At 43.3% G+C, this 23871-nt stretch overlaps 1 protein-coding gene and 2 pseudogenes across 11 annotated transcripts in view; all 3 read right to left on the bottom strand.

Annotated features, from left to right (window-relative positions):
- Nucleotides 1–449: 449 nt before the first annotated feature.
- Nucleotides 450–2499, bottom strand: LOC129533570 (small ribosomal subunit protein eS8-like; annotated as a pseudogene).
- Nucleotides 2500–3097: 598 nt separating this feature from the next.
- Nucleotides 3098–3196, bottom strand: LOC115934904 (uncharacterized; annotated as a pseudogene).
- Nucleotides 3197–3402: 206 nt separating this feature from the next.
- The window catches only part of MAPK9 (mitogen-activated protein kinase 9), a 64868-nt gene continuing 44399 nt past the window's right edge, over nucleotides 3403–23871 (bottom strand). For 4 of the 11 annotated variants that reach the window (XM_004043144.5, XM_031011173.3, XM_063707076.1 and 1 more), the window contains 6 exons: nucleotides 23006–23077; nucleotides 18144–18326; nucleotides 16602–16726; nucleotides 15495–15558; nucleotides 13906–13977; nucleotides 9036–11969 (listed from right to left, as the gene is read on the bottom strand). In XM_004043144.5, the coding sequence (XP_004043192.1) occupies nucleotides 11827–11969; nucleotides 13906–13977; nucleotides 15495–15558; nucleotides 16602–16726; nucleotides 18144–18326; nucleotides 23006–23077 (659 nt within the window). In that variant the 3' untranslated portion in view covers nucleotides 9036–11826. Of the gene's footprint in view, nucleotides 3435–9035; nucleotides 11975–13905; nucleotides 13978–15494; nucleotides 15559–16601; nucleotides 16727–18143; nucleotides 18327–23005; nucleotides 23078–23417; nucleotides 23490–23871 lie in introns of those variants that run through there. The other 7 variants (XM_019028118.4, XM_031011177.3, XM_063707077.1 and 4 more) reach the window with 4 other exon arrangements.

The raw sequence follows: 23871 nt of genomic DNA on the forward strand, positions 1-23871 counted from the left end.
TACTATACACTATACACGGCCACATAACAATAGATGTTGCCCCACCAATGACCCAGATACTGAAATGAGCAGATGAGGACTTTAAAATAAAAATACTTAGAAAAAATAAAGTAACTGGGCCGGGTGCGGTGGCTCACGCCTGTAATCCCAGCACTTTGGGGAGGCCGAGGCGGGCGGATCACGAGGTCAGGAGATCGAGACCATCCTGGCTAACACGGTGAAACCCCATCTCTACTGAAAACACAAAAAATTAGCCAGGCGTGGTGGCGGGCGCCTGTAGTCCCAGCTATTCAGGAGGCTGAGGTGGGAGAATGGCGTGAACCCGGGAGGCGGAGCTTGCAGTGAGCTGACATTGCGCCACTGCACTCCAGCCTCGGCGACAGAGCGAGACTCCGTCTCAAAAAAAAAAAAAAAAAAAAGAAAAGAAAAAGAAAATAACTGTGGTTCAAGAAAATAGAGGGAAAGATGACAAACTGGTAAAAGGATAAAAAATTTTGACAGAGAATTAGAATCTCTGAAAAAGAATGGGTATAAGGCTTGAAAAGGAACTTCACAAAAGATACTCATATGTCAATAAACATGAAAATGTGCTTAACTTGAACAGTCACCACTGACTGCAAGTTATAGCCAAGACCATTACCCACCCTCAGAATGGGTAAAACAGAGAAGATGGGTTACCTTACCTTAAAGCAGGAAAAGGTTAGAGAGGATATGTAGCAACTTGAATTCTCATCTACCACTGGTGAGAATGTAAATGGAAAAAATGACTTGGGAAAATCGTTGGGCAGTATCTGCTGTGGTAGGCGGAGTAATGGCTCCTCAAAGATGTCCCCTTCCTAATCCCTGGAACCTGTGAATACGTTACGTTACATGGCAACAAGAACTACAAAGATGTAAAGTTAAAAGATTTAAAATAAGAAGATTATCCTGAATTATCTGGGTGTGCCCCATCTAATCACAAGAGCCTTTAAAAGCAGAGAAAATTATCTGGCTGGAGCAGAATATATGCAGCAGAAGGGAAGTCAGAGATTGCAAGCGTGAGAGAGACTCGACACGCACCTGCTGGCTCTGAGATGTAGGGGCCACTTGTAAGGACGCAGAGAGGCCTCTAGGAACTACGGGTGGCCCCAGCTAACAGCCAGCAAGGAGATGGGGACCTTGTCCTACAACACTAAGGAACTGAATTTGGCCAATAAGCCAAAGGAGCTCTGAAGGAAGGGAACGGTGGGAACTCAGGTTCTCTTCCTGCCTCTCTTTCCCTGACTTTAAGATGGAGCTAATAATACTGACCTCATAAAACTGTCAGTATTACATCAAACATGTTCAAATGTGTGACATGCATAGCTATTCTTCTTCTTGAGCCAATTTTGGCATTTCTTCTAATCTTTCTTCTTGAGCCAATTTGGTATTTCTACGAATATCTGCTTCACGTGGACAAGCACATCTGCTGGAACCCTTTATGCCTACAGTTATTTCCCTCTGCCGTTTTGCATGTTACTTGCACTGACTTTTTCTGCTTCATCAGTGTTGCCAGAGATTTGTCTAAGTTATTAACCTTTGGGGTTTTGCTAATTTTTTTCTCTCAATTTGTCTTCTGGTTTCTTGATCCCTGCGCTTATCTTCATTATTCCTCCGTTTTTGCTTCTCTGGGCTTGCTCTGTTGCTCTATTCTCTGCCTCCTGAGTTGAATGCTGAACTCATTTTTTTTGTTTTGTTTTGTTTTTCCTTTTTTTATTTATTTTTTCTCTTTTTTTGGTCTTTGAACTCATTAAAAAATTGTTTTTTAACAGAATAAACACCTTTATTACATGGGTGGAGACAGAAAGGATGAGGATTTATTTGCCCTTCCGGGCCTTGATTTTCCTAAGATAGAACTCTGACTCCTTGCCCTCTAGCACGTAGCCATCTGCTTGGCCACAATGTCCTGGCCACACTGTCCCAGCCTTGATGCGATGCACGCAAGAAGCTTGCCCTGTTGGAACTGCTTCTCCAGAAGACTGATTTTAGCATTCTTTTTCCTTTCATCATACTTCTGAATGTTTTAGATCATTTTTTGTTTAAAATCTCTTCCTCCTCAGGAATCAGTTTGGCCCCTTTCTTGCGGCCCAGGAGCAGCACATAGTGGGACTCGTACCACCGCTGATACGGTGTGTTGTCAATGAGTGTGATGCAGTTCCTCACCAGGGTCTTGGTACGGACCAGTTCATTCTTGGACGCGTTGTAGACAGCATCGATGAAGCCTGTTTTGCAATTACAACACTCTGAGCCCCAGGAGAAACTCCCCACATCCAGCCTCAGGGCACAGTATTTTTTGTCACTTCCCTGCACACGGACTGTGTGGATGTGGTGGGGGCCGATCTTGGCATTGGCAGCGGGGCGCCCCAGCTCATACTTCCACTTCTCGTCGTTGGACGTTCTCTTGCCCCCGGTCTTGTGGTGCTTGTGCCAGCTGTCCTGGCGCTGGCTGGAAAGACAAATCTGTCTTATTCTTAATAAATATATTTAACCCTTGGCTGGGTCTTACCAAATTAGGCACATAGTTTGTTGAGGCCACACACTTTTAGGAATTTCAGATTTTTCCTTATGATTTCCTCTGTCACCTAGATTGCTTAGTGTATTGTTAGTCTCCAGATGTGTAAGATATTTTAAAATTTATTTTGAATTGTATCACATTATCCTATGATGTTGACTTTGGGATTTACTGAGACTTCCTCTGTGGACTGATACAGGCAGTATTCCTGTAAGTTCCCTGTGTTGAAAAGAATTTGCCTGTTGGGTCTAGTGCTCTCTCTGAGCCCAGGTAGAGAGCTGTGCCATTCCAGTCTTCTAGTTCTTTGCTCCTTTTTCACACACCTGACCTGTCCATTCCTGAGAGGGGTGCATTCAAATTTCAAGCCACACTTTTTGGTATTTTGTTTCTCCTCATGGTACTGTCAATCATCATACACACGCACACAGAGTTATATATTATACATATACTATATGGTGCATGATTTGTAATTTTATATATTGTTATGTTTTCTATTTGCTCACGGACCTTAACTCTTCTTGATTAGTGTGTTTTGGTCATTTACATTTATTTTAACTACTGGTATATTAGGGCTTATTTATGCTTTTATTTCATTTTTCCTATTTACCATATTTCTGATAAGAACAGACACTATACTTGATCTCAGCCAAAAGGCCAAGAAGCAAGGGTGATATTTTCTTTTTCTCCCCTTTTCCTGACTGAATTTCCTTCTGGCCCAAGTAATGAATTTTATTTTTGTCTATCAATTTTAACAATTTTTAAAAATGTTAGGCATGCATCCCACAAACCCAGGTGCGTCCCTAACATCCTCTCACATTCCTCTGGTCTCTCTCCCTGTTTCACCTCCACCTCCATCAGCAGAGTTGGTATCATTCTTGGAGCTTTATTTATGAAGTCTTGCGGTCTAGAAAAACGTCCAAAGGTTACGAGTTACTCCTTAGGCCTCTCAGAAGCCACACTGACTCCTTAGTAGTTTCTCTGAAGTCAACACCAACGCATTCGGCCGCATGTAGGTAGCTCACTACAAACGCTATTATGCAGACACACATGTACATGGCTACCTATACCTGTGTCTGTCTATAAAATATATGTGTATACATGATGTATACATGAAGTTAAAAGACTTTTTTTTTTTTTGAGACAGTCTCACTCTGTCGCACAGGCTGGAGTGCAGTGGTGCGATCTTGGCTCAACTGTAAGCTCCATTTCCCGGGTTCACGCCATTCTCCTGCCTCAGCCTCCCAAGTAGCTGGGACTATAGGCACCCACCACTACGCCTGGCTAATTTTTTGTATTTTTAGTAGAGATGGGGTTTCACCATGTTAGCCTGGATGGTCTCCATCTCCTGACCTTGTGATCTGCCCGCCTTGGCCTCCCAAAGTGCTGGGATTACAGGCATGAGCCACTGCACCCAGCTGAAGTTAAGAGACTTTTAAAAATCTGGTTGCTTGTAAAAAATCAATGGTGAAATGAATGAATGCATATCCGTATAAACGCATGTACAGACGCATGCATGTAGACAGGATATAGCAGGTGGTGAAATAACATTTGGAGAATCTGGGTGAGGAAGAATTCTTTGTACTATTTTTGCAAGTTTTCTTATTTCAAAATTAAAATTTAAAATGTAATAGGGTCAGCCAACAGGACAGGGGACTCAGCTTTGAAGAGCTTCCCTAACTACAGTTTTGGCAAGTCAAGTCTCAAAAAGAGGAATGAAAAACACAGAGAAATAAGGTGTGATGCCGCCTGAGGCAGCTATGAAACCAACACCACGCTTTGAGCCCTGACCACTAAAGGGAAAGAACAGGGCGCAGGGCTGCCTTTTGGCTGAGGCTGGGTACAGGACCACCAAACAGCCCTGGCTGACATGCGGGAGCTCTCGCTGACAGCAAACTGCCAGCACATGATGGCAACAGGACAAATTAAGGAAATCACTCTTCCCCGAGCCCTCAAAGAATTCTTGCTCATGGCCAGGACTGTCAACTGAGGCCAACAGCATGCGACATGGTGAATGAGGCACCCCCAAAGGAAGCCCATGTGGACAACTTCCTCTTCACAGGGAGGAAAATGTGACTGAGTGACGGAGGACTGGACTGTCATCACCCTAACCAGTGGCCAATTTTAGCATCACTGGCCTGGTGTGATGGCTCGCACCTATACTCCGAGCACTTTGGGAGGCTGAGGAGGGAGGACTGCTTGAGCCCAGGAGCTTGAGACTAGCATGGGCAACAGACAGAAACCCTGCCTCTAAAAAACACTTAAAAATCAAAAATCAAAGTTTTAGCATCACTGACAGTGGGTTAAAAAGATATGAAATGTCCTTTGGTGTGATTTAATAGAAAGGACACAACATCACTTAAATGTATTACAACCAAAAGATTCAGGTGAATCTAGCAAAGCTTTATCTGTACCTTCCAGATTCCAGGAAATCCTGGGGATGGGGAGCAGGTCAGGGCAAACTCTTAGAAGTGGCCACACAAAGCTGGAGGGTGCACATCCTGCAGGACAGCCTGCCTGGCACTGTAAGTTGGTTCCATGGCGGATAACAAGATCCTTAAGGACATGACAACCAGAAATCGGGCACTATGAATGCATGGGGTGTTGACTAGGCCCTGGAAAAAAAGGCAAGGGATGCTCAAGGTGATAAGCCTCTGAAGTCACACCCAGCGTGAGCCAGGTTCTGCCCTGATGGAGACATTTTTGTAGTCGTCAGGCAACAGGAGAGCTGCCTGGCGTTGGTTGTATGGTCCTTTGTGGAATCAGAGTCACACAGCTTTCAAAACACATCACTTCTTTACTCACACTGAAACAGAACAAGGCCACTGAGTGCCCCACTCCCCTACTCACTCGGATCTATGGACACTGGGACAAAACGTCATGTTTTCTAAGTGGCCACAGGATAGCAAAAATGTGGCTATCAAGGGGGAGGTGGGCGCTCACCACCTGCCCCTCTCAAGTAAAAATAAAAGAATGCACTCTGAGAGCCAGGGAGGGTGCCAAACTCATTTCTCTTTCTTGAAATGTGACTAGTAAATGGAGCAGAGAATGACACTGAAGTGCATTATGCTTTCTGTGACCCATCCGTCAAGCTCCTTCTTTGTGACCTTGTGGCTGTGTGGCGAGGCTGCAGAGCTGAACTGCCCCGCTGACGGGGGAGACAACAGCCACACGGACCTGTCCTGATGACTGCCTAAAGGCACTGCTCTCAAGGCTGTTCATCACCATGCAGAGGAAGGTTCAGGAGACATGTTCATGCCCTCGGACCACAAATGTCAAGCTGGGAGAGAATGTTTGTGGCGATGACAGAACTGGGATTGACTCTGCAACATCACAAAATTCAGGAACTGAGATGGACCTCGACCCAGAGTGTGGCATGGCTCTCAAGGCTAAGGCCACCCGACAGTGTGTCAATTAATGGGGGCCCTTAGAGGGTGCCCTGCTCAGGCTGTATCTCGAATACTGTGTCCACTTCTGGGCCCATATTTTAGGGGTGCAGCTGACAAGTGGGTCCCCAAGGTGGTGAGGCTCTGGGAGATTTTTATTTTTAGAGAAGGGGTCTCACTCTGTTGCCTAGGCTATAGTGGTCTCATCAATGCTCACTGCAGCCTCAAACTCCTGGGCTCAAGCAATGCTCTTGCCTCAGCCTCCTCAGTAGTGGGGGCGTTTTCATAGGAGAGGGTTGGATGAACTTTGAGTTTAACATAGAGAAGGGAAGACTTGGAGCTTACCTTTCCAACTAACATATTACAGCCTGCTATTCAAAGTAGGTCAGACTTGCTCTATTCGGCCCAGAGGAAAGGTCTAGGAGCCATGGGCAGAAGTTACGGGAGCCAGGTGTCAGTTCAGTTTAAGAAAGACCGTTCTAGCAGTTAAAACTACAAACGATTCAGTGGGAAAGGAATTCCCTTCATGTGAACAGGGGCTGGGTGACCAGCTGTGAGGAACTCTTCAGGCTGATGCCTACTTGAATGGGTGTGACCCAGAGAGTCCCTCTGTGCATTCCACTCTGGATGAGCAAATGAAGTTAACTTCAAAGCATACTTCAAAATGTGTGCATGAAATTAATTTCAAAGCATATTTATAAAAGTTATAAGAAAATCACAGGGAGATTGAGGAAAGAGGAGAGAATATATTTTTGGAGAATGAATGTAAAATACGGTTTTAAGTGAAAGATTTTAATTCAAAGCTCAGCACAGAACTACTCCTTTGCAATTAGGAGATGTGTTTAATGATAGCTGTGTCTTTGTACATTTCCATTTAGTTCCTGAGTTCCATGTGGAGGAAGTGATGGAAATGACCCAGTTCACTGGAACAAAGTCCTTGTCTTTTCTTTCTGCCATCAAGTAAGAATGCCGACCAGTGCTGGAGCTGAGTGACGATGCCCTGTACACCCAAGATTTGTGTACAAATGAGTCAGGGCCAGCAAGGGTAGAAAAGGCAGCTGAGCCCTCCTGAGGCTCTGCTCCCCCGAGAACATAAAGCATCTAGGACCTATGTCTAGAAAGGGACTTTTTGGCCGGGCACAGTGGCTCATGCCTGTAATCCCAGCACTTTGAGAGGATGAGGCAGGTGGATCACTGGAGCTCAGGAGTTCGAGACTCACCTGGCTAACATGGTGAAACCCCATCTCTACTAAAAATACAAAAATTAGCTAGGCGTGGTGGTGCACGCCTGTAATCCCAGTTACTCGGGAGGCTGGGGCACCAGAATCGCTTGAACCTGAGAGGTGGAGGTTGCAGAGAGCTGAGACCGTGCCACTGCACTCCAGCCTGGGTGACAGAGTGAGATTCTGTCTCAAAAAAAAAAAAAAAGAAAGAAAGAAAGAAAAGAAAGGGGCTCTTTACATGGTATCCACTGGGGTCCAGGGCTCCTCCAAAAGCTTGGCAAAAATTTTGTGCTTATGGCATTTTTCCTGGGAGAAGGTCACAGACGTCAGCAGATTCTCAAAAGTGTTTATGACTAAAAGAGAAGAGTGAGATTTGAAAGAACATGCTACCCACGGGGTCAGGGCAGAGCCACCGCTCCTTCTTGGTGCTGAGGTGCCCAGGCACCCTCTGTCTCGGGCGTAAGGCCCCCTCACTATTGTAGGGTGGGGGTTAGACAAAATGATTCTGGATTTCCCTTCCAACTCTCAAACACCATGAAAGGGAATGGAAGGAGCAAACAGTCTTGCTCACAGTGACCCTTGGGCATTCTAACTGCGGAAGAGCATGCGGTCTCCAGGCCTTGAAGACTCAGCCTTTGACCAGCTCCGAAGGGTGAGACGCACATCTCTCTTCCATCACGGTTACATTCAGCTGCAAGGAGATGTGACTGACCACTCTGTCACTGTTGTTACTGATTTTGTTACCAATTTTCCTGATTAAAACAGTATCAAAGAACTGCCTTATTGTCAAAGGTAACCACCTTATGCTTAAATTCACAAAAGTAGCCACAGAATCTTCAAGATAATGCAAGTAGCTAATTATGAAGTTATTTTGAAATATGGGCACTCTCCCTCCTCCCTGAAAACCCCCACCCCACCTATGTGTATTACTTCAGTCAGTAAATAAAAAGCATTTCAGTGCTGTCTACAGTGAAAGAGGGAAGAGGGAATAGGACAGAGAAATGGAACCCAGACCCAGACCCAGTATCTCAAGAAACATCTTCCTTCTTTCAAGACCTTTGAAAACACAACTGGGCCGGGCGCGGCGGCTCACGCCTGTAATCCCAGCACTTTGGGACGCCGAGGCGGGCGGATCACGAGGTCAGGAGATCGAGACCATCCTGGCTAACACGGTGAAACCCCATCTCTACTAAAAATACAAAAAATTAGCCGGGCGTGGTGGCGGGCGCCTGTAGTCCCAGCTACTCGGGAGGCTGAGGCAGGAGAATGGCGTGAACCTGGGAGACGGAGCTTGCAGTGAGCCGAGATAGTGCCACTACACTCCAGCCTGGGAGACAGAGTGAGACTCCGTCTTAAAAACACACACACACACACAACTGGTACTCATCTCTCTGGAATGCTTCTAGTCCTTTTAAGCAGAGAAAAGAAAGTGAGCCACTGAGTGTCCTTCCACTCCTGTGGTATTAAGTACTAAACAGCCCGAAGTGCTTCAAACACAGACGTCAGATGAACTTGGCTCATCCCAGGCACAAAACCACAAGCACCATGAATGATGTTAAGTAACATGACTAAGGCTGACTGGCGAATTCTCCTGGCCACGCCTCATGAGAAAACAATTACACCTACACCAATACTCTGAATTGGACCTGCGTATGGGTGAAGTCAAAACTTACTGCCATTAGTTTTGAAAACACAGATTTAGGAATTTGCAGAATATTTTCAATAAGAGAACAAACAGCAATGTTTCTGCCTCTCAGTGTGAAACTTCTTGCTAATACTGATCAAAAGCATGACACTTTATCATCTATCTGTGTTCATGTTAAATCTGTCATCAGAGATGGTGATGGAGAAATATCTAATTGTCATGTAAAAACACACAAAAATTGGACATGCTATACATTTATCTTTTAAAATGTAGTCTGTATTATTTTCACCAACCAAAACACACATAATATATTTTATTATAAAACATTAGCAATGTTACTTTTGAGATATGCAATCTGAAAGGTCACACTTGTATTTATTACCAGGAGGAAATACCAGAGGAGTCACATTAGAAATCAACCAGACAGACTCGTACGTGGTTATCACGACTTACACAGCGTTAAATGCGGGTTGAAGCAGCACCCGCTCCGTGTTTCAGACACGGACTTGGGGTGGGCAAGGGGCCCTGTAAGAGGGCTTCCTCCTCTCAGTATTGGGGCTCTGCGTCTCACCTGCTCCCATCTCCAGGCCCACGGCTGACACGGTGTGCACAGCCAGGGTTTCCAGACTGCTCTCCTGCTCTCACAGAACTCTGTCTGCTCTCTGGACTCTGCACTTGAAATTGAGACCTGGACATAGGGGAGACAGTCATTTCCTTCTTGGCTGAAAACTAAGTCAACAAATGAAACAAACCTAGTCTAAATTCCAGGATAATAGTAAATTACCTGGTTTATAAAAATACATGTCCAAAATAGTTACTTCCTGGGTTGTGTACAATATAAATTACAAAAATAAAATAGAAAAGATGAAAAAGTTGAGCACATTTTTCAGTTCTTTAACCAACATCAGCATTTATCCATAGAGATCAGTTTGAAACCATTTGCGTGGCACCAAGACCCTGGCAAATCTAGGCTCAGGAGAGAGAACCCTGAAGCTGGGGTGAGGTATTTCTGTGGAGCCCTGTGGCCTGTCCTAGGCACGCTCGCCTCTACCTAGTGGAAGATGGCCTTTCCAGGAAACCCTCCACACCGCCATGGGCTCCATCTGTGGCAAGCGGCTCGCTGAGTGCACAGAGGAGCGAGTGAGCAGAAGGGCGTCTGCGGGTGCCTCGTCCCCCGTCCACGTCTCCCGGGGAGGGAGCATCACACAGTGCAGGGCAGCTCGTGCATTTTCAACCTCTCCCTTTTGTTTTTCCTTTTAAAGATAGATTTAGTGAAGTCTTTTAAAAGACAGTGTATTACAGAGAAGGCCATTTTAAGATGTTTAGGTAGATAGCCATAAAATAGGTGTTTCCACCTCAATCCAAGTTATTATTACCATTTTGTACTTGAAAGTGTCTAAATGACACAATATAAAAGAACCATTTCTTATTTCAATATTAATTTTGCTAATCAAGGGTTCCAGTTTCCAGTGATATGACCAACCAATAAGATATAACTGGTGCAGAGAGAGCCATATATTTTAGATAATATTTATAATAAACTTTCTTATCACAGTTCCTCCTCAGAACACACTCTACAGACCGTTGACTGAAAAGCTTCCAAAATAATTGAACACAAGATATGAATCAGCAACAAAGTAAGCTCAAGGGAAGAGACATGGGCACAGGCAGGCAAAACGTGATCACCATAGCTCCGTTCCTGCAGTGACACTTAACATACTCAGCATCATCATGAATTCTGAATACTTTACTGATCGTAAAGTCTAAAAGTATCAATTTCAGGTGAGCAGTTTTAAATCAGAAAATAGTCAATAGTTAATCATGACTCTTCAGGGTATTTCCTTCACGTCCTCTGAAGAGTTTCCCAGAACATTCTTGTGAAAAGGAATGCCTCCCAACAATGGAGAGCAACAATAGCAACAGACATCTGAATCAGCCTGGCCTCTGAAAACAGACCAAAGAGGAGTTTATCTGCTTTCTTCCAGTGAAGAAAGAAAATCAAGAACGTGGTATTGGCCGAAGGAAAGTGAATGAGGGAAGGTAAGTAAAGGACCCAGGCCAGTCTCTGGCAAAGGAAGCACTTAGGAAATGACTGCAGTGATCTCTAGTGAGCATTCTGTAAAATTCTACTCCAACGTTAGGCCATGGATGCAGGAACCTATCTGCCATCATATTTAATTAAGATGGAGTGTTACGCACCTAATAAAGAAGGTGAAGTTCTAGGTAGCATTTTAAATTCATAAGAAGTCTAGAAGACCAAGAAGAAAAGAGATAAGGTAGCTAGGATTTCAAGCAGCACTAAGCAAAACTTAAAATTGTATCGTGCAGTAAAGCTGAATGTACAATCATCCCAGACAAGACAGTTTAAAGAAAACAAGATGTCCACATAAGTGCCTTGGTTTTAGCCGTGATAATTCTCAGCCCCAAACATCACAAATCTAAGAAAAGCTATATATTTTTATTTATTAAATAGATTTAATTATATGTCTTCTGAAATACAAAAGATAGAATAAATCATAGCATAAAAGGGAATAAGATATGATAACATCATGATGGCCAATTAATACACATAAATCGACTTTTTCTGGACAGACACCAAATTACTTAAGAGGATTAAGAGATAACTTCAGAAGCAGCACTACCTGGAAGACTATTTGGCATTTAAATACTGATTTCCAAAGTGCTAGATGGGCAAGTCCAAGCAAGCATTTGTGGTCACATGCACATACATCTCAACAGTTACAGATGATGAGAAACTGTCACTAGTACAATTTGAAACAAATTCACCTACTCTAACTGCTCACCTGAAATGATCTTGAACAAAATCTCTAGAAGTGTGGCTTGCACTTTTTTTCTTCAGACATATTCTGCCTCATTTTATCATCTAAGCAGGCAATCCTATCAGGTCTGAGTAGGCAAGGCTTATTGTGTTTCTTACATGCAGAACATGGAGTTTTTCTATTTGGTTCCATCAACTCCCAAGCATTTCAGGCCCACGGAGGTGAGAGTTCCTTCAATGCTGACAGGTTTGCTATTTCTAACCTATCATCGACAGCCTTCAAGGGGTCCCGTCGAGGCATCAAGACTGCTGTCTGTGTCTGAGGCCAGCGTCTGCTCAGTGGACATGGATGAAATGTCATTGATCGATGAAGACTGAGAAGGAGTGGCGTTGCTACTTACTGCTGCATCTGTGCTAAGAAAACCAAATATAATAAAATCTGAGGCACGACATTGCTGCAAATCCAGGCAGCGAGATTGCAGGCCATTTCTCGGCTCTGTCCTTTTGCAGTTTCCCAATCCTAACTATGAGTATACACAAGAAGTCAGTCAGCTGGACTTTCTGAACTTTTCCTTGAGTCTTTCTTTGGGCCAAGAGTCCCATATTCCTATGTCTTTCCTTGCAAGATTCTTCTTTTTTTCTCAGTAGCTAAACATATATGTGGCCATGTATAATCATGTTAGCTACTTAAAAAATACCTGCTGCTTTCAAGCAGACATCAAAAGGAAACAGCTACATTTATCTGAAAATGCAGTATCACAAAAGCTTAAGCCTGAATAGGATTTAAGTGTCACCAGACACTTGAATTGTAACAATTTATAACATAAACACTAAATCTACAGAAAAAAAAGCATCAACATTCAAAGAAATCTTTTGCAATAAATAAAGACTATATACTAGAAAAAGGAAAAAAATTAGTGGCCTTGTATATTTTATGGTTTTATAACTCCAGAAAACTGACATTTTAATCTTTTAAAGCAAATGAAACTATCCTACTTCCTACTATCCATATTTTAGTCTGGTTTGAATAAAAATACAACATGCACTCTCTGAGATCGACGTCTGCAGTCATATGTGCGTGCTCAGTTAACAAGCACCTAAGTTCTTGCTGAAGTTATATAATCTCTAGATGCTTGGCACATACGTCATGTTGAACATAAAATTCAAGAATAAAAAGTAAGCTGTGCCCTCTGCACATCCGCACGCATGTGTGTGCATGCTTCCCAGTGGGAGTGGGAGAGAGACAATGATATAACGTGAGCGTTTCATTTAGTAAACAGGAAGAATCCTTCAGACGTAAGTGAACACGACTCATATCAGAGTCTCATGATCATACAACTACCTGGTCATTAGAGGCTTCCACCACTATAAAGATCAGTAGATCAAGCAGAAAAATGGGAGAATGATATCAACAATTTCCTCAAAAGAATACCATACTCCATTTTACTTAGATTGGCATTTTGGGTGGGACCAGTACAAAGGGTTATCAACATTGAAAAGGCTTTAAATTCAATTTCTTCATCTGTAAATGGAGGTGACAGCAGTTATTGCAAGATGAAAGAGAAATGCTTATAACAAAGTTCAGTGCCTGGCACATCAGTAAAATGTCATCCACCACCACCACCACTATGACAAGCCAAAAAGGGTGGCTATTCATACCGTGGTTTTTAAATCTGATGCTAGCCAGGCTGGCATTTCACATGTTGCTGCCATTTATAAAAGTTGAATCGGGAAAGACGCCAGGTGCGGTGGCTCACGCCTGTAACCCCACCACTTTGGGAGACTGAGGCGGGTGGATCACGAGGTCAGGAGATCGAGACCAGCTTGGCCAATATACTGAAACCCCGTCTCTACTAAAAATACAAAAATTAGCCAGGCATGGTGGTGCGTGCCTGTAATCCCACCACTTTGGGAGGCTGAGGCGGGCGGATCACAAGGTCAGGAGATCGAGACCAGCTTGGCCAATATGATGAAACCCCGTCTCTACTAAAAATACAAAAATTAGCCAGGCATGGTGGTGCGTGCCTGTAATCCCACCACTTTGGGAGGCTGAGGCGGGCGGATCACAAGGTCAGGAGATTGAGACCAGCTTGGCCAATATGATGAAACCCCATCTCTACTAAAAATACAAAAATTAGCCAGGCATGGTGGTGCGTGCCTGTAGTCCCAGCTACTCGGGAGGCTGAGGCAGGAGAACTGCTTGAACCCAGGAGGCAGAGGTTGCAGTGAGCAGAGATCGCGCCGCTGCTCTCCAGCCTGGGCGACAGAGCGAAACTCTGTCTCAAAAAAAAAAAGTTGAATAGGGAAAGAAAAATATCATACAATCAATTAAAGCAATCACTAACCTGAAGGCTGATCTTTTACAACACCATTCTTGCTTCTTTCTTCCCAATCCATGACTTCTTTGTAAATTAGCTCTTTAATAAAAATACAAGTTAAAACGCTTAATCAGTTTCTAAACAGTTTCACTGTATCTCTAAACTCTGCTTCCAAATCAACTGGAACACAGGCATTGCGATTTGTTATTTTTAATTGTAAGATAGAGTCAATTCAGTAATATAGTCTACCTGGACCAAAATATTCATGTTTTGATACATTATATCTTTTCTTTTCTTCTTCTTCCTTTTTTTTTTTTTTTTGAGACAGTCTCATGCTGTCATCCAGGCTGGAGTACAGTGGCATGGTCTTGGCTCACTGCAACCTCCACCTCCTGGATTCAAGTGATTCTCATGCCTCAGCCATCCAAGTTGCTGGGATTACAGGTGTTCACCACCATGCCTGGCTAACTTTTGTAGTTTTTGTAGAGACAGGGTTTCACTATGTTGGCTAAGCTTGTCTTGAATTCCTGGCCTCAAGCCATCTGCCCCACTTGGCCTCCCAAAGTCCTGGGATTACAGGTGTGAGCCACTGCGCCTGGACTACATTACATCTTTTTTAATGCAACTAGTAAGGCAGCAAAACATGTAGGGTGGTTCTGGACCCATAAGGGGGCTTTATGAAGTGGAGTGGCTCCCACAGAACACTGTAAGGGATTGGATATTCTCACACCCATTTGAATATGTTTCTCTATGTGGTTACTTGGGGTTCTCCAAAGGTAACCAGCATCCACATGTGGGCTAGGAGCCCCCCACACTGGCCAGAAATGAATCCACAGGCCTAAGTCTTTTCTTAATTTCAACTTCGGTTTTCCTCAACTTTCATTTGTAAGAAAAACTAATTACCTATGAAGTAAGTGATTAGGGATTCCTAAAATGTCAGTATTCATAAACCAACATTAGCACGTTGCAAGCATTCACTGAGGCCAGTGAGCATTGACTGAGGCCAGTGAGCACGCTGTGTGCATGCACTGCTGAGCACGGGCACACACAGGTAACCAGCACTCGCACACCCCAGGACGGCCCTGGGGCATGACCCTCATCAGTGTTGACTGACTCTGACTGTGGTTCTCAGTTACTACTGATCCTGCTTCTTAATGAAAAATTGTTAGTTCAACCTCTTCATTACAGGTATAGTTTGTTGTGGGTTGTTTGGTTAATCTTATAGTGGTAATAATACCTATTTGCATATTTTCAATCTGCAATTTCCCCCAAACTAGATTTTAAAACATATGCACAACTACACGGCTTAAAAACATATCAATCAATATAAGTGTGATACAATTACTAAGCTCAGTTTATAAATCAATATGTGAAAAGCCATGAAAAAAATATTATTTTTCCCTCTTGAAGCAAATGATAAGAAATTCATAAATGTTCCTCTCTAACTCTGTTCTCTTCAAGTTCATTTTCTACTGGAAACTGGGGAGAAAGAGGCTAAGTGGGTCGCAGGGTTTCTTGCCCCTTCCTGAAGGGAAATGTCACAAAATGAAAAGCCTCTGCTCTACAGGATTGGAAGAAATGTCATAAGGAAGGATCAAAATAAGCTCCATCTTTACCTTTCCATTCTTCAATTGCATGTTCTCTTTCTTCCAACTGGGCATCATAAATTTGAGGTGGTGGCTAAAAATTAAATCACAGGTAACGTCAACAGTAATGCCTCAAAAAAAAATGAGGCACTAAAAAAGGTAAAATTGCTTGGAAGACTTCTAGTCTATTTATGATATGGATTTAGTTTAATTCAACACGTGGTTTAATAAAGATTTGTCATGTGATATTATATCAACTTTAGAATCAAAATAATTATGAAAAAGTTAACCAAAGAAGAGTTATTATGTTCCTCTTAATAATCACCTGACCTCAAAACGCAGACATCTGCCCAGATGTCATTAGAAACTCATCATCACAGGCTGTTTCCCAGAGACCCATTATGGACAAGGCACTGTGCTGGCAGCTATGGAAAGTACTGTTGTTTCTTAGAACAAGTTTTACATTTTCTTCATGGGAGAACTCCCAAATCCAATGTCCAACTCATAAATGGACTGTTATAAAAGTCTGCTTATAAATTGGATTCTTTTTATATAAAACAATGTTTAAACTGATGGCAAAACCACAGGCCACGACATAAACATGTATTTCACTCATGGCATGAAGGAAGCCTGCCACTACGCAGTGATTTCCCTCACAGCTAAGGCTCACTCACACCAGTGCTGACACAGAAACACGCACGTGAGCACCAAACTCAGAGTGGAGCTCCTCCAGCGGGGGAACCAGGAGGTACAATGCCTTTAGGGAAGGATAAACAGACGTGTGATTTTTCAGCAAGTTGCTCAGCCTCTCTGGTTGAGTGGCCTAAACAAGAGGATGTAACCAAAGCCAATGGCACAGAACAGATGCTTAATAAACTATGAAGTCACAGCAGCATTTGCAAAATGGAGACTGGTAGCACCAAAGCGGAAGTTCATTCCCGAGGTACTCTGAGCTGGGGCTCCAGCAGCAAAAGAGCAAGCGACCCAGGTCTCAGACAACACTTGGCCTTTCTGTAACTGGGAGCCCCCAAATGGAGAACTTGCTACCCATATGTAGTCACTCTGGATGGACAGACAAGATCCAAGGAAATATAAGCCTGGCCTCTCTATATAAATCTTTTCAAAGCAGATACTCACGGCTTCTGCTTCGGCGGGGTCATACCAAACAGTGATGTATGGGTGACGCAGAGCTTCGTCTACAGAGATCCGCTTGTCAGGATCAATCACTAACATTTTTGATAACAGATCTCTGGCTTGACTTGCTAGGGTGACAACAAATATTAAATTAATGCTGTTAATATGAAACAAACAGAATCATACAATAAAGAACTAAATATGACAACACAGATAGAACAAAGATATATTAATTTTGAGAAATGTTTGATAGGTTCAAGATGAATATAACCCAAAATTTTTTTTTTTTTTTTGGAGACGGAGTCTTGCTCTGTCGCCCAATGCAGTGGTGCAATCTTGGCTCACTGCAAGCTCTGCCTCCCGGGTTCACACCATTCTCCTACCTCAGCCTCCCAAGCAGCTGGGACTACAGGCGTCTGCCACCATGCCCAGATAATTTTCTGTATTTTTTTAGGAGAGACAGGGTTTCACTGTGTTAGGCAGGATGGTCTCGATCTCTTGACCTTGTGATCCGCCTGCCTCAGCCTCCCAAAGTGCTGGGATTACAGGCATGAGCCACCGCACCTGGCCATAACCCAAACATTTTTAAGAAAAAGTCAAATGTCCACTTTCATGACAAACCAGGTTTCCAAATGTAGTTTTACGCCTCTGGATCTGCAAGGGGAAGAGAAACCTGGGCCCCCAGAGTGGTGGGGAAGAGCACCAGGCAGCCTCAGACCAATGTCTGGGCAGGGCCCAAGGCTGGGAAACCACAGCAAGGAAGGTGGCAATTGCCGAGCTGCGGGTGGCACTGCCCAGAGTGTGGGCATGAGGCACGAGGGAGTATTTTTCTCTAAGTCACACTGAAATGAAATTAGAACAGACTTTTTAAACCACACAACAATCTCACATTCCCACAAGATAAAACACTCACAGATGCTTCTGGCTGGCCTAGCTGTATACAGTGCTGGCAACTTACACTTTTTTTTTTTTTAATCTACAGATTGGTATTTAGGAAAAAGAAAAACAAGTTCAATAACTTAGTTAAATATAAGGCTCACCTAGGTTTTGGCAATTAAAGTTCACAACCTGAATAAGCAAAGACTGGGGCTTTTCTGATTAAGGCACAGTTTACCTTCATGCGGACAGAATCAAATCTTTTCTTTTCCCTTAAACAATCACTGTAGTAAAGGGTGCAGGAGAAGGTGGGGAGGAAAGACCTTTTTCATCGAACGACTGTCACATCGCTTCTGACTCTAGAATCTGCATTAAGTGTTCTTCTTACCTGAAAACTTTTTGAATTCCAGTTGCTGTAACTGTAACATAAGATTCTTTCAGACTGATTTGATTATTTTTATTTTGGCCAAAGGCTTCAATTAAGCCATCTTATAGAGGATAAAGCTTCTAGCCCTTTAAGCTTTCTCTCCTCAGTGCCTTCATACCTCAGACTTCAGGCCTAAAATGACTTTCTCTCCCAAAACACAGGTTTTTATAATACAAACATGAAAGAGTGAAAGCACCACCTGAATTACAGAACACAAGTATAAGAAAAAAAGGATATCTTACTTTTTATTTTGTCTCGCTCAGATTCTGATGGGAATATCCAATCTGGAAAGAGTTCTTCGAATTTGATTCCAGGATACTTTGGTCTGTTTTCGACATAATTCCTCACAGTTGGCTGAAGTTTCTTCATGAACTCTGCTGATGGTGTTCCCAGCTGCTCAATAACTTTATTCCACTGATCAATATCTAAGGAGTCTCTTGAGGAAAATACAACTGAAATACCTTGTATTCACAGTACATGCGGCAGCATCACTTGAGTAATATTTAAACCTATCGACTAGGCCACCCCACTGGATCAGCAGCAGAATTTTGAAATAATATTCAAATAAGGTTTGGGTTTCCAAGTTACACTATTTTTTAAAACTCTTACACTCTGCATCTTCATAAACTATGATCACAGTTTATTAACTCAACACAATGAAGTCTACACACCTTCCCACTCTAGTTCAAAATAAAGTTTATCTTATAACTAAGAATACCTATGGCAAAAATGATTAAACACGAAATTAGATAAACATTACATAAGCAAATAGAAATCAGTTTTCACACTAATGCTACCTTAGATTCATTCACAGCTCTCTAAAGAACAGAGGATCTCGAGGGACCTGTGGAAAGACCTATCTGACCTCCTCAGTTTACAGCTGGGAACCAAGCAACTGGGCTTAGACTGAGCCCAGCGACAGCTTTCAAATGATGCTCTATTTTACTTGGAACTGACTCTTCCCAACCATCACTGCGATCCCTAGGTAATGCATTTTATTTCCTTTCAAAGTGCGTGACCTGGGTTTCAGACTCAACTCTGCATTAAACACTCAGTGTGTCAGGAAAGTCAGGCTTCCTTGGGGTCCGTTTCCTTATTTGTTCAATGCAGACATTACCAGCTTTGCCTATTCCACAGGGTGCTTGTTAGGCTTGGGATAATTAGGATTACATGTGGGAAAGTGACACTGAAACTGTACTCGCTATACAAGAGAATGCAAGAAAAAAAGAGCATTAACAGCAGCTTAAAAAAGTGCTCACTGAGGCATGTCTTAGAAAAATGAACTTACATCACCATGAAATAACCTAGGGAACCGGTACATGAACTCAGTTCTTCCAAAATGTTATACTTCCAAAAGACCCGCTCAGGAAATGGGTTTCTGGCATTCAATTCACTAGCAAATTCTCCTTCCTACTCCTGGTTCATACATATTGTCAAATCAGAATTATGCCCACATTTTATTTACCTATTTAGCCAAAATGTGAAAACTGTCTCACACCTTTTCCTTCTGCCATATATACATATATAAATACAGAGTCTCGCTCTGTCGCCCAGGCTGGAGTGCAGTGGCATGATCTCGGCTGACTGCAACCTCCACCTCCCGGGCTCAAGTAATTCTCGTGCCTCAGCCTCCCAAGTAGCTGGGACTACAGGCACCTGCCATAACGGTCGGCTAATTTTTGTTATTTTTAGTAGAGATGGGGTTTCGCCATGTTGGCCATGCTGGTCTTGAATTCCTGGCCTCAAGTGATCTGCCTGCCTCGGCCTCCCAAAGTGCTGGGATTATAGGTGTGAGCCACTGCGCCCAGCTCACCTTATACTTTTGATACCTCTTCTGCCTGCTCACTCCCACAGACTTCCCAGGATGCACCCACCCAGCATCTGTGCGCCATTTGCCACACAGCAACCATCTGGGCTCCCGGCTACACTAAGCCTGCTCAGCTCTAGACCCTAACCCCCGTGCTGACTCAAGGACGAGATTCTTCAGCTCTTCCTTCTCCAACATCATCAACATTTTGCACTCTACCAATACATTCCACCACGTTGGTAAATGATGGTGTTTTCTCCTATGTTAACACAGTAGCTGCTTTCCTTTGGCCCTCACTACCTATCGCTTTATTTCTTATTCCTATTTGCAGCAAAAACTTCCAGAAAGAGCTGTCAGTCGGGCTCAGTGGCTCACACCTGTAATCCCAGCACTTTGGGAGGCCGAGGCAGGTGGATCACAAGGTCAGGAGTTCAAGACCAGCCTGGCCAAGACGGTGAAACCCTGGCCCTACTAAAAATACAAAAATTAGCCAGGCGTGGTGGTGGGCGCCTGTAATCCCAGCTACTCGGGAGGCTGAGGCAGAAGAATCGCTTGAACCCAGGAGGTAGAGGTTGCAGTGAGCCGAGATCGCATCGCTGCCCTCCAGCCTGGGCAATGGAGTGAGACTCTGTCTCAAAGGAAAAAAAAAAAAAAAGGAAAGAAAAAAGAGCTGTCTACACTTGTGTCTCTAATTCCCAGCCTCTCATTTTCTCTCAAACATACTCCCATCAGGCTTTCTTCCCTCCACTCCATAAATGCTGTGCCCATCATGGCTGCCAGCAGCCATCACAAGGCCCAGGGGCCAATCCTCCATCCTCATCTCCTCATGTGAATGAGCCTCCCTCAGTCACCACGCTCTAGGAGGAGGGGTCACCTGAGTGCCTTCTCCATTTCCTTCCCTATTCCCTTTGTCCCTCCACCTCAAGGGGGCTAAGTCCCGGGTCCTGGTCTCTTCCTCCCCTGCAAGTGCTCGCTACCAGTCCTAGGCTTCAAGGCTACCGACAGATGGATGACACCCACTTTGATCTCTCTATCCCAGACCTTGCCCCTAAATTCCACTGTCTAACAGACATCTCCGAACCCTAGCAAGGCTCCTTGAAGGGTCCAGCTTCAAAGCAGAGTACAAGCCCATCTCCCCGGCCACACCCCTACCCGCCTGCTGGGGGCCTCCACCTCTCCTCTGGATGATGGCAGCCTCTGCTCTGTTCTCCTGCTCTGCCCTGCCCTTGACGATCCACCCTCAATTCAGCAGCTGGGAGGAGCCTCTTTGCATCTCAGTCAGACTAGGCACCCAGAAATGGGCAGGTGAGAGAAATATCTGCTGGGTTAATGATAAAGGACTAGAAATTAAACCAGTTGTGAGAGGAGACCCACAGATTCCCCGAGAGGCCTCCACCCCAGCATCCTACAGGTGGGAGGGACGGGGGACAGATGAGAGGGACGGGGGCAGGGGAACAATAACTCCGACAAGCCCAGTGGACCCTGTTGTCTAACTCTCATGAAGCTGCAGGCAGACCGCATGTCTATTTTACAGAAGGGGAAACCAAGGCTCAGAGAGGCCCTAAATTTCTCATGGATGCATGGCTGCCAAGGGGAGGAGTCTGAGCTGGGGCCCAAGGTGGCCTGGCTAAAGCTTTCTCTTTCTCATAGACCACCGCAGGGACAGGAGTTCCTTTTCTACCCCGGGTCGCAAATTAAAGCAAATCTCTGAGACCCTCAGTCTGATTTCTGCAACTTTTTTCTATCTCCCAAATTTCAATCTAATATTTGAAAGAGTTGGCAAAATTTTCTTTAGAAAATGATGTTAAACTCTGTGTGGCTTTTGGGAATAACATTAGGTAACCTTATATATAACACCATTAATTACTGACATTAATGTTCATATGTATAGCAGGAATTTTAATTTTACTTACTAAAATGCACCAAAAAGTACTCACATTTTTCATTTTTGTACTTTTTGAAGAAAACATTTTGTAATAAAACAAGGAATGGCACAAAATGAGTAAGAATTGAGACAAACTGAACATTAAGTAGATATTTCTAAATTATTAGTCTTTTAATTTTTCAACTTTTCCCTTTTTAATTAAGTTTACTTGCAAAATAAAGACGTCCTTATTTATAGGTTGCAACAAGTGAATCTGAGATGAGGCTATGGAAACTGCTAGAAAATTTAGTAGAACAAATAAAATATCTAACTTGACATATAATCTATGATATAGAAAATGTAAAGAAAGGTAAATAAAATGAGAGGAATAAAAATATTTTCACTTCAAGTTTGCACTGTGAAGAATTTATAAGGAGACCACTTTGATAAAATTATTAAAATCTGAAATTATTTTCCTAAGATACATACAAAACACTGACTACGGAGCTTGATTTCCTTAAAAGCAACCATCAATCTGCCCAAGGATGGAGACCAATTTAAACTTTCATAACGAAAACAAAGTCAAAGACTAATGAAAAACTAAGTGGTTAAAACACAAATGAAAAAGGGAAGATGTGAAGAACCATGTTAGGGTAAAAAATACTGAGGATGGAAGAATGGCAAATGAGGAAAGAAGGCTATTGTAACAATTAGAGCAGTTATTCTCCTTTCTGCTGTATCTCTAACATGACTTGCTGACTACAGTATGAGTTTATCTCTTTCATTTTACATTTATTTTGACTTCCCCAGTGTGTCACAAAATAACCCACTAGACAGATTTTTTAAAAAAAATTCTACAAAATGTCAGCACAGTAACAAACAAGGAAGTTTAACATATTGTTCCTCACAAAATTTTCATTTTAATCTCTTTCACTTAGGTCTTTTGTAATGTGCTTCAGTTCTTACTTTGGGGGAAAATATTTCCATGCATACCAGTAACTAACAAAATAGTACTTAATTAAAGCACACAAGCACACTAGCCTATTAAATTTAGATAGCATCTTTCCTAGTTAAATTAATGGAATAAACTAAATAATACAGTATTTTCATTTAAATATCAGAATATACTTATCAAAGAGTAAATAATTTCTTCTATGTGTCCCGCTATTTTTGGTAAAATTAAGAGCTAATATAATTGGTTTAACTTAACTCTAAGTCTCAAAATCATCACAGGTAGTCAAGTTAAAAATAAAGAATGAAATTGAACCACTTGGCTTGTGACACTGATTAACAAATACAGTAAAGCCCCCCTTAGAACACAGTCTGGAGTGGATTTTACGACTTTGTCCTCGTGAGCGCTCGTGTAAGCAGGTGGTCATGCTGCCTGAGGCATTAAGAAAGCATGGCGGGGCCAAGGTCGCGGGGAAGGATACGGTCAGTGCCTTGGAATATCACACAACCTTTCACCAGCTCTCCCATGATGCAACCCACTGACCAGATATCAACTGAAAATAAAATGAAATGATAAAATTATGAAGTGCCATGAACAAAACAAAAGTGAGGAAAAGGAATTCTAACAGTGCACTAAACACACAAATATGGAAAAATAAATTGCTAGCTAAGGGTGACATTTTACACAATATGAATGATTGCTGACCTCTATTTTAGCCTTCGGTTTGTAGCAATCTGGGGTTTTAGTGCCAAAGAGTCCAATACTTTATAGCTTAAAACAAACAAACAAACAAAAAACCAGAAACAAGAAGTGCCTGTGAACACAAAGCTTTTCAGGGCCACATGCCCACCCCAGCCTCCATGGCCAAGTACCGGGTCCCCTGTGAAGGATACAGTCTCTTCCCGGGAACAGGACTTTATGGAGGACCATTTCTGCCATGATGCACCCGACAGACCAGATGTCCACTACCAAACACCAGGGGATTAGAAACCAGCTGGAGTCCCCCATCTCTTTTCTTCAAACCCCCTCCCAGGACAAACCCGGTACATGTCACTAGCTTGCCGGCGGGCGCCTCTGTGCGTTGTTGATACCACACCTCCTGAGCGATCATTTTCTAGACTGCCCCGTCAGAAAGGCAGCAGCACTCACTGGCGGCACAGGCTGGCTGGCTTGCAGGACTGCAGGTGAGGCCCTGCTAGAGGGGCCCAGACTTCCACGGTGCCCACCCTCATCTGTGGGGCCTCAGACAGACAGCAGAGGCCTCTAAGCGCCCTGCTGGCAGGCCGAGGGGAGAAGTGAACATGGGATCAAGTTTTCTCTCCCCTCCACAGGAAGCACACGAAGCTG

The sequence above is a fragment of the Gorilla gorilla genome, chromosome 4, assembly GCF_029281585.2.
Source record: "Gorilla gorilla gorilla isolate KB3781 chromosome 4, NHGRI_mGorGor1-v2.1_pri, whole genome shotgun sequence".
Classification (NCBI taxonomy): domain Eukaryota; kingdom Metazoa; phylum Chordata; class Mammalia; order Primates; family Hominidae; genus Gorilla; species Gorilla gorilla.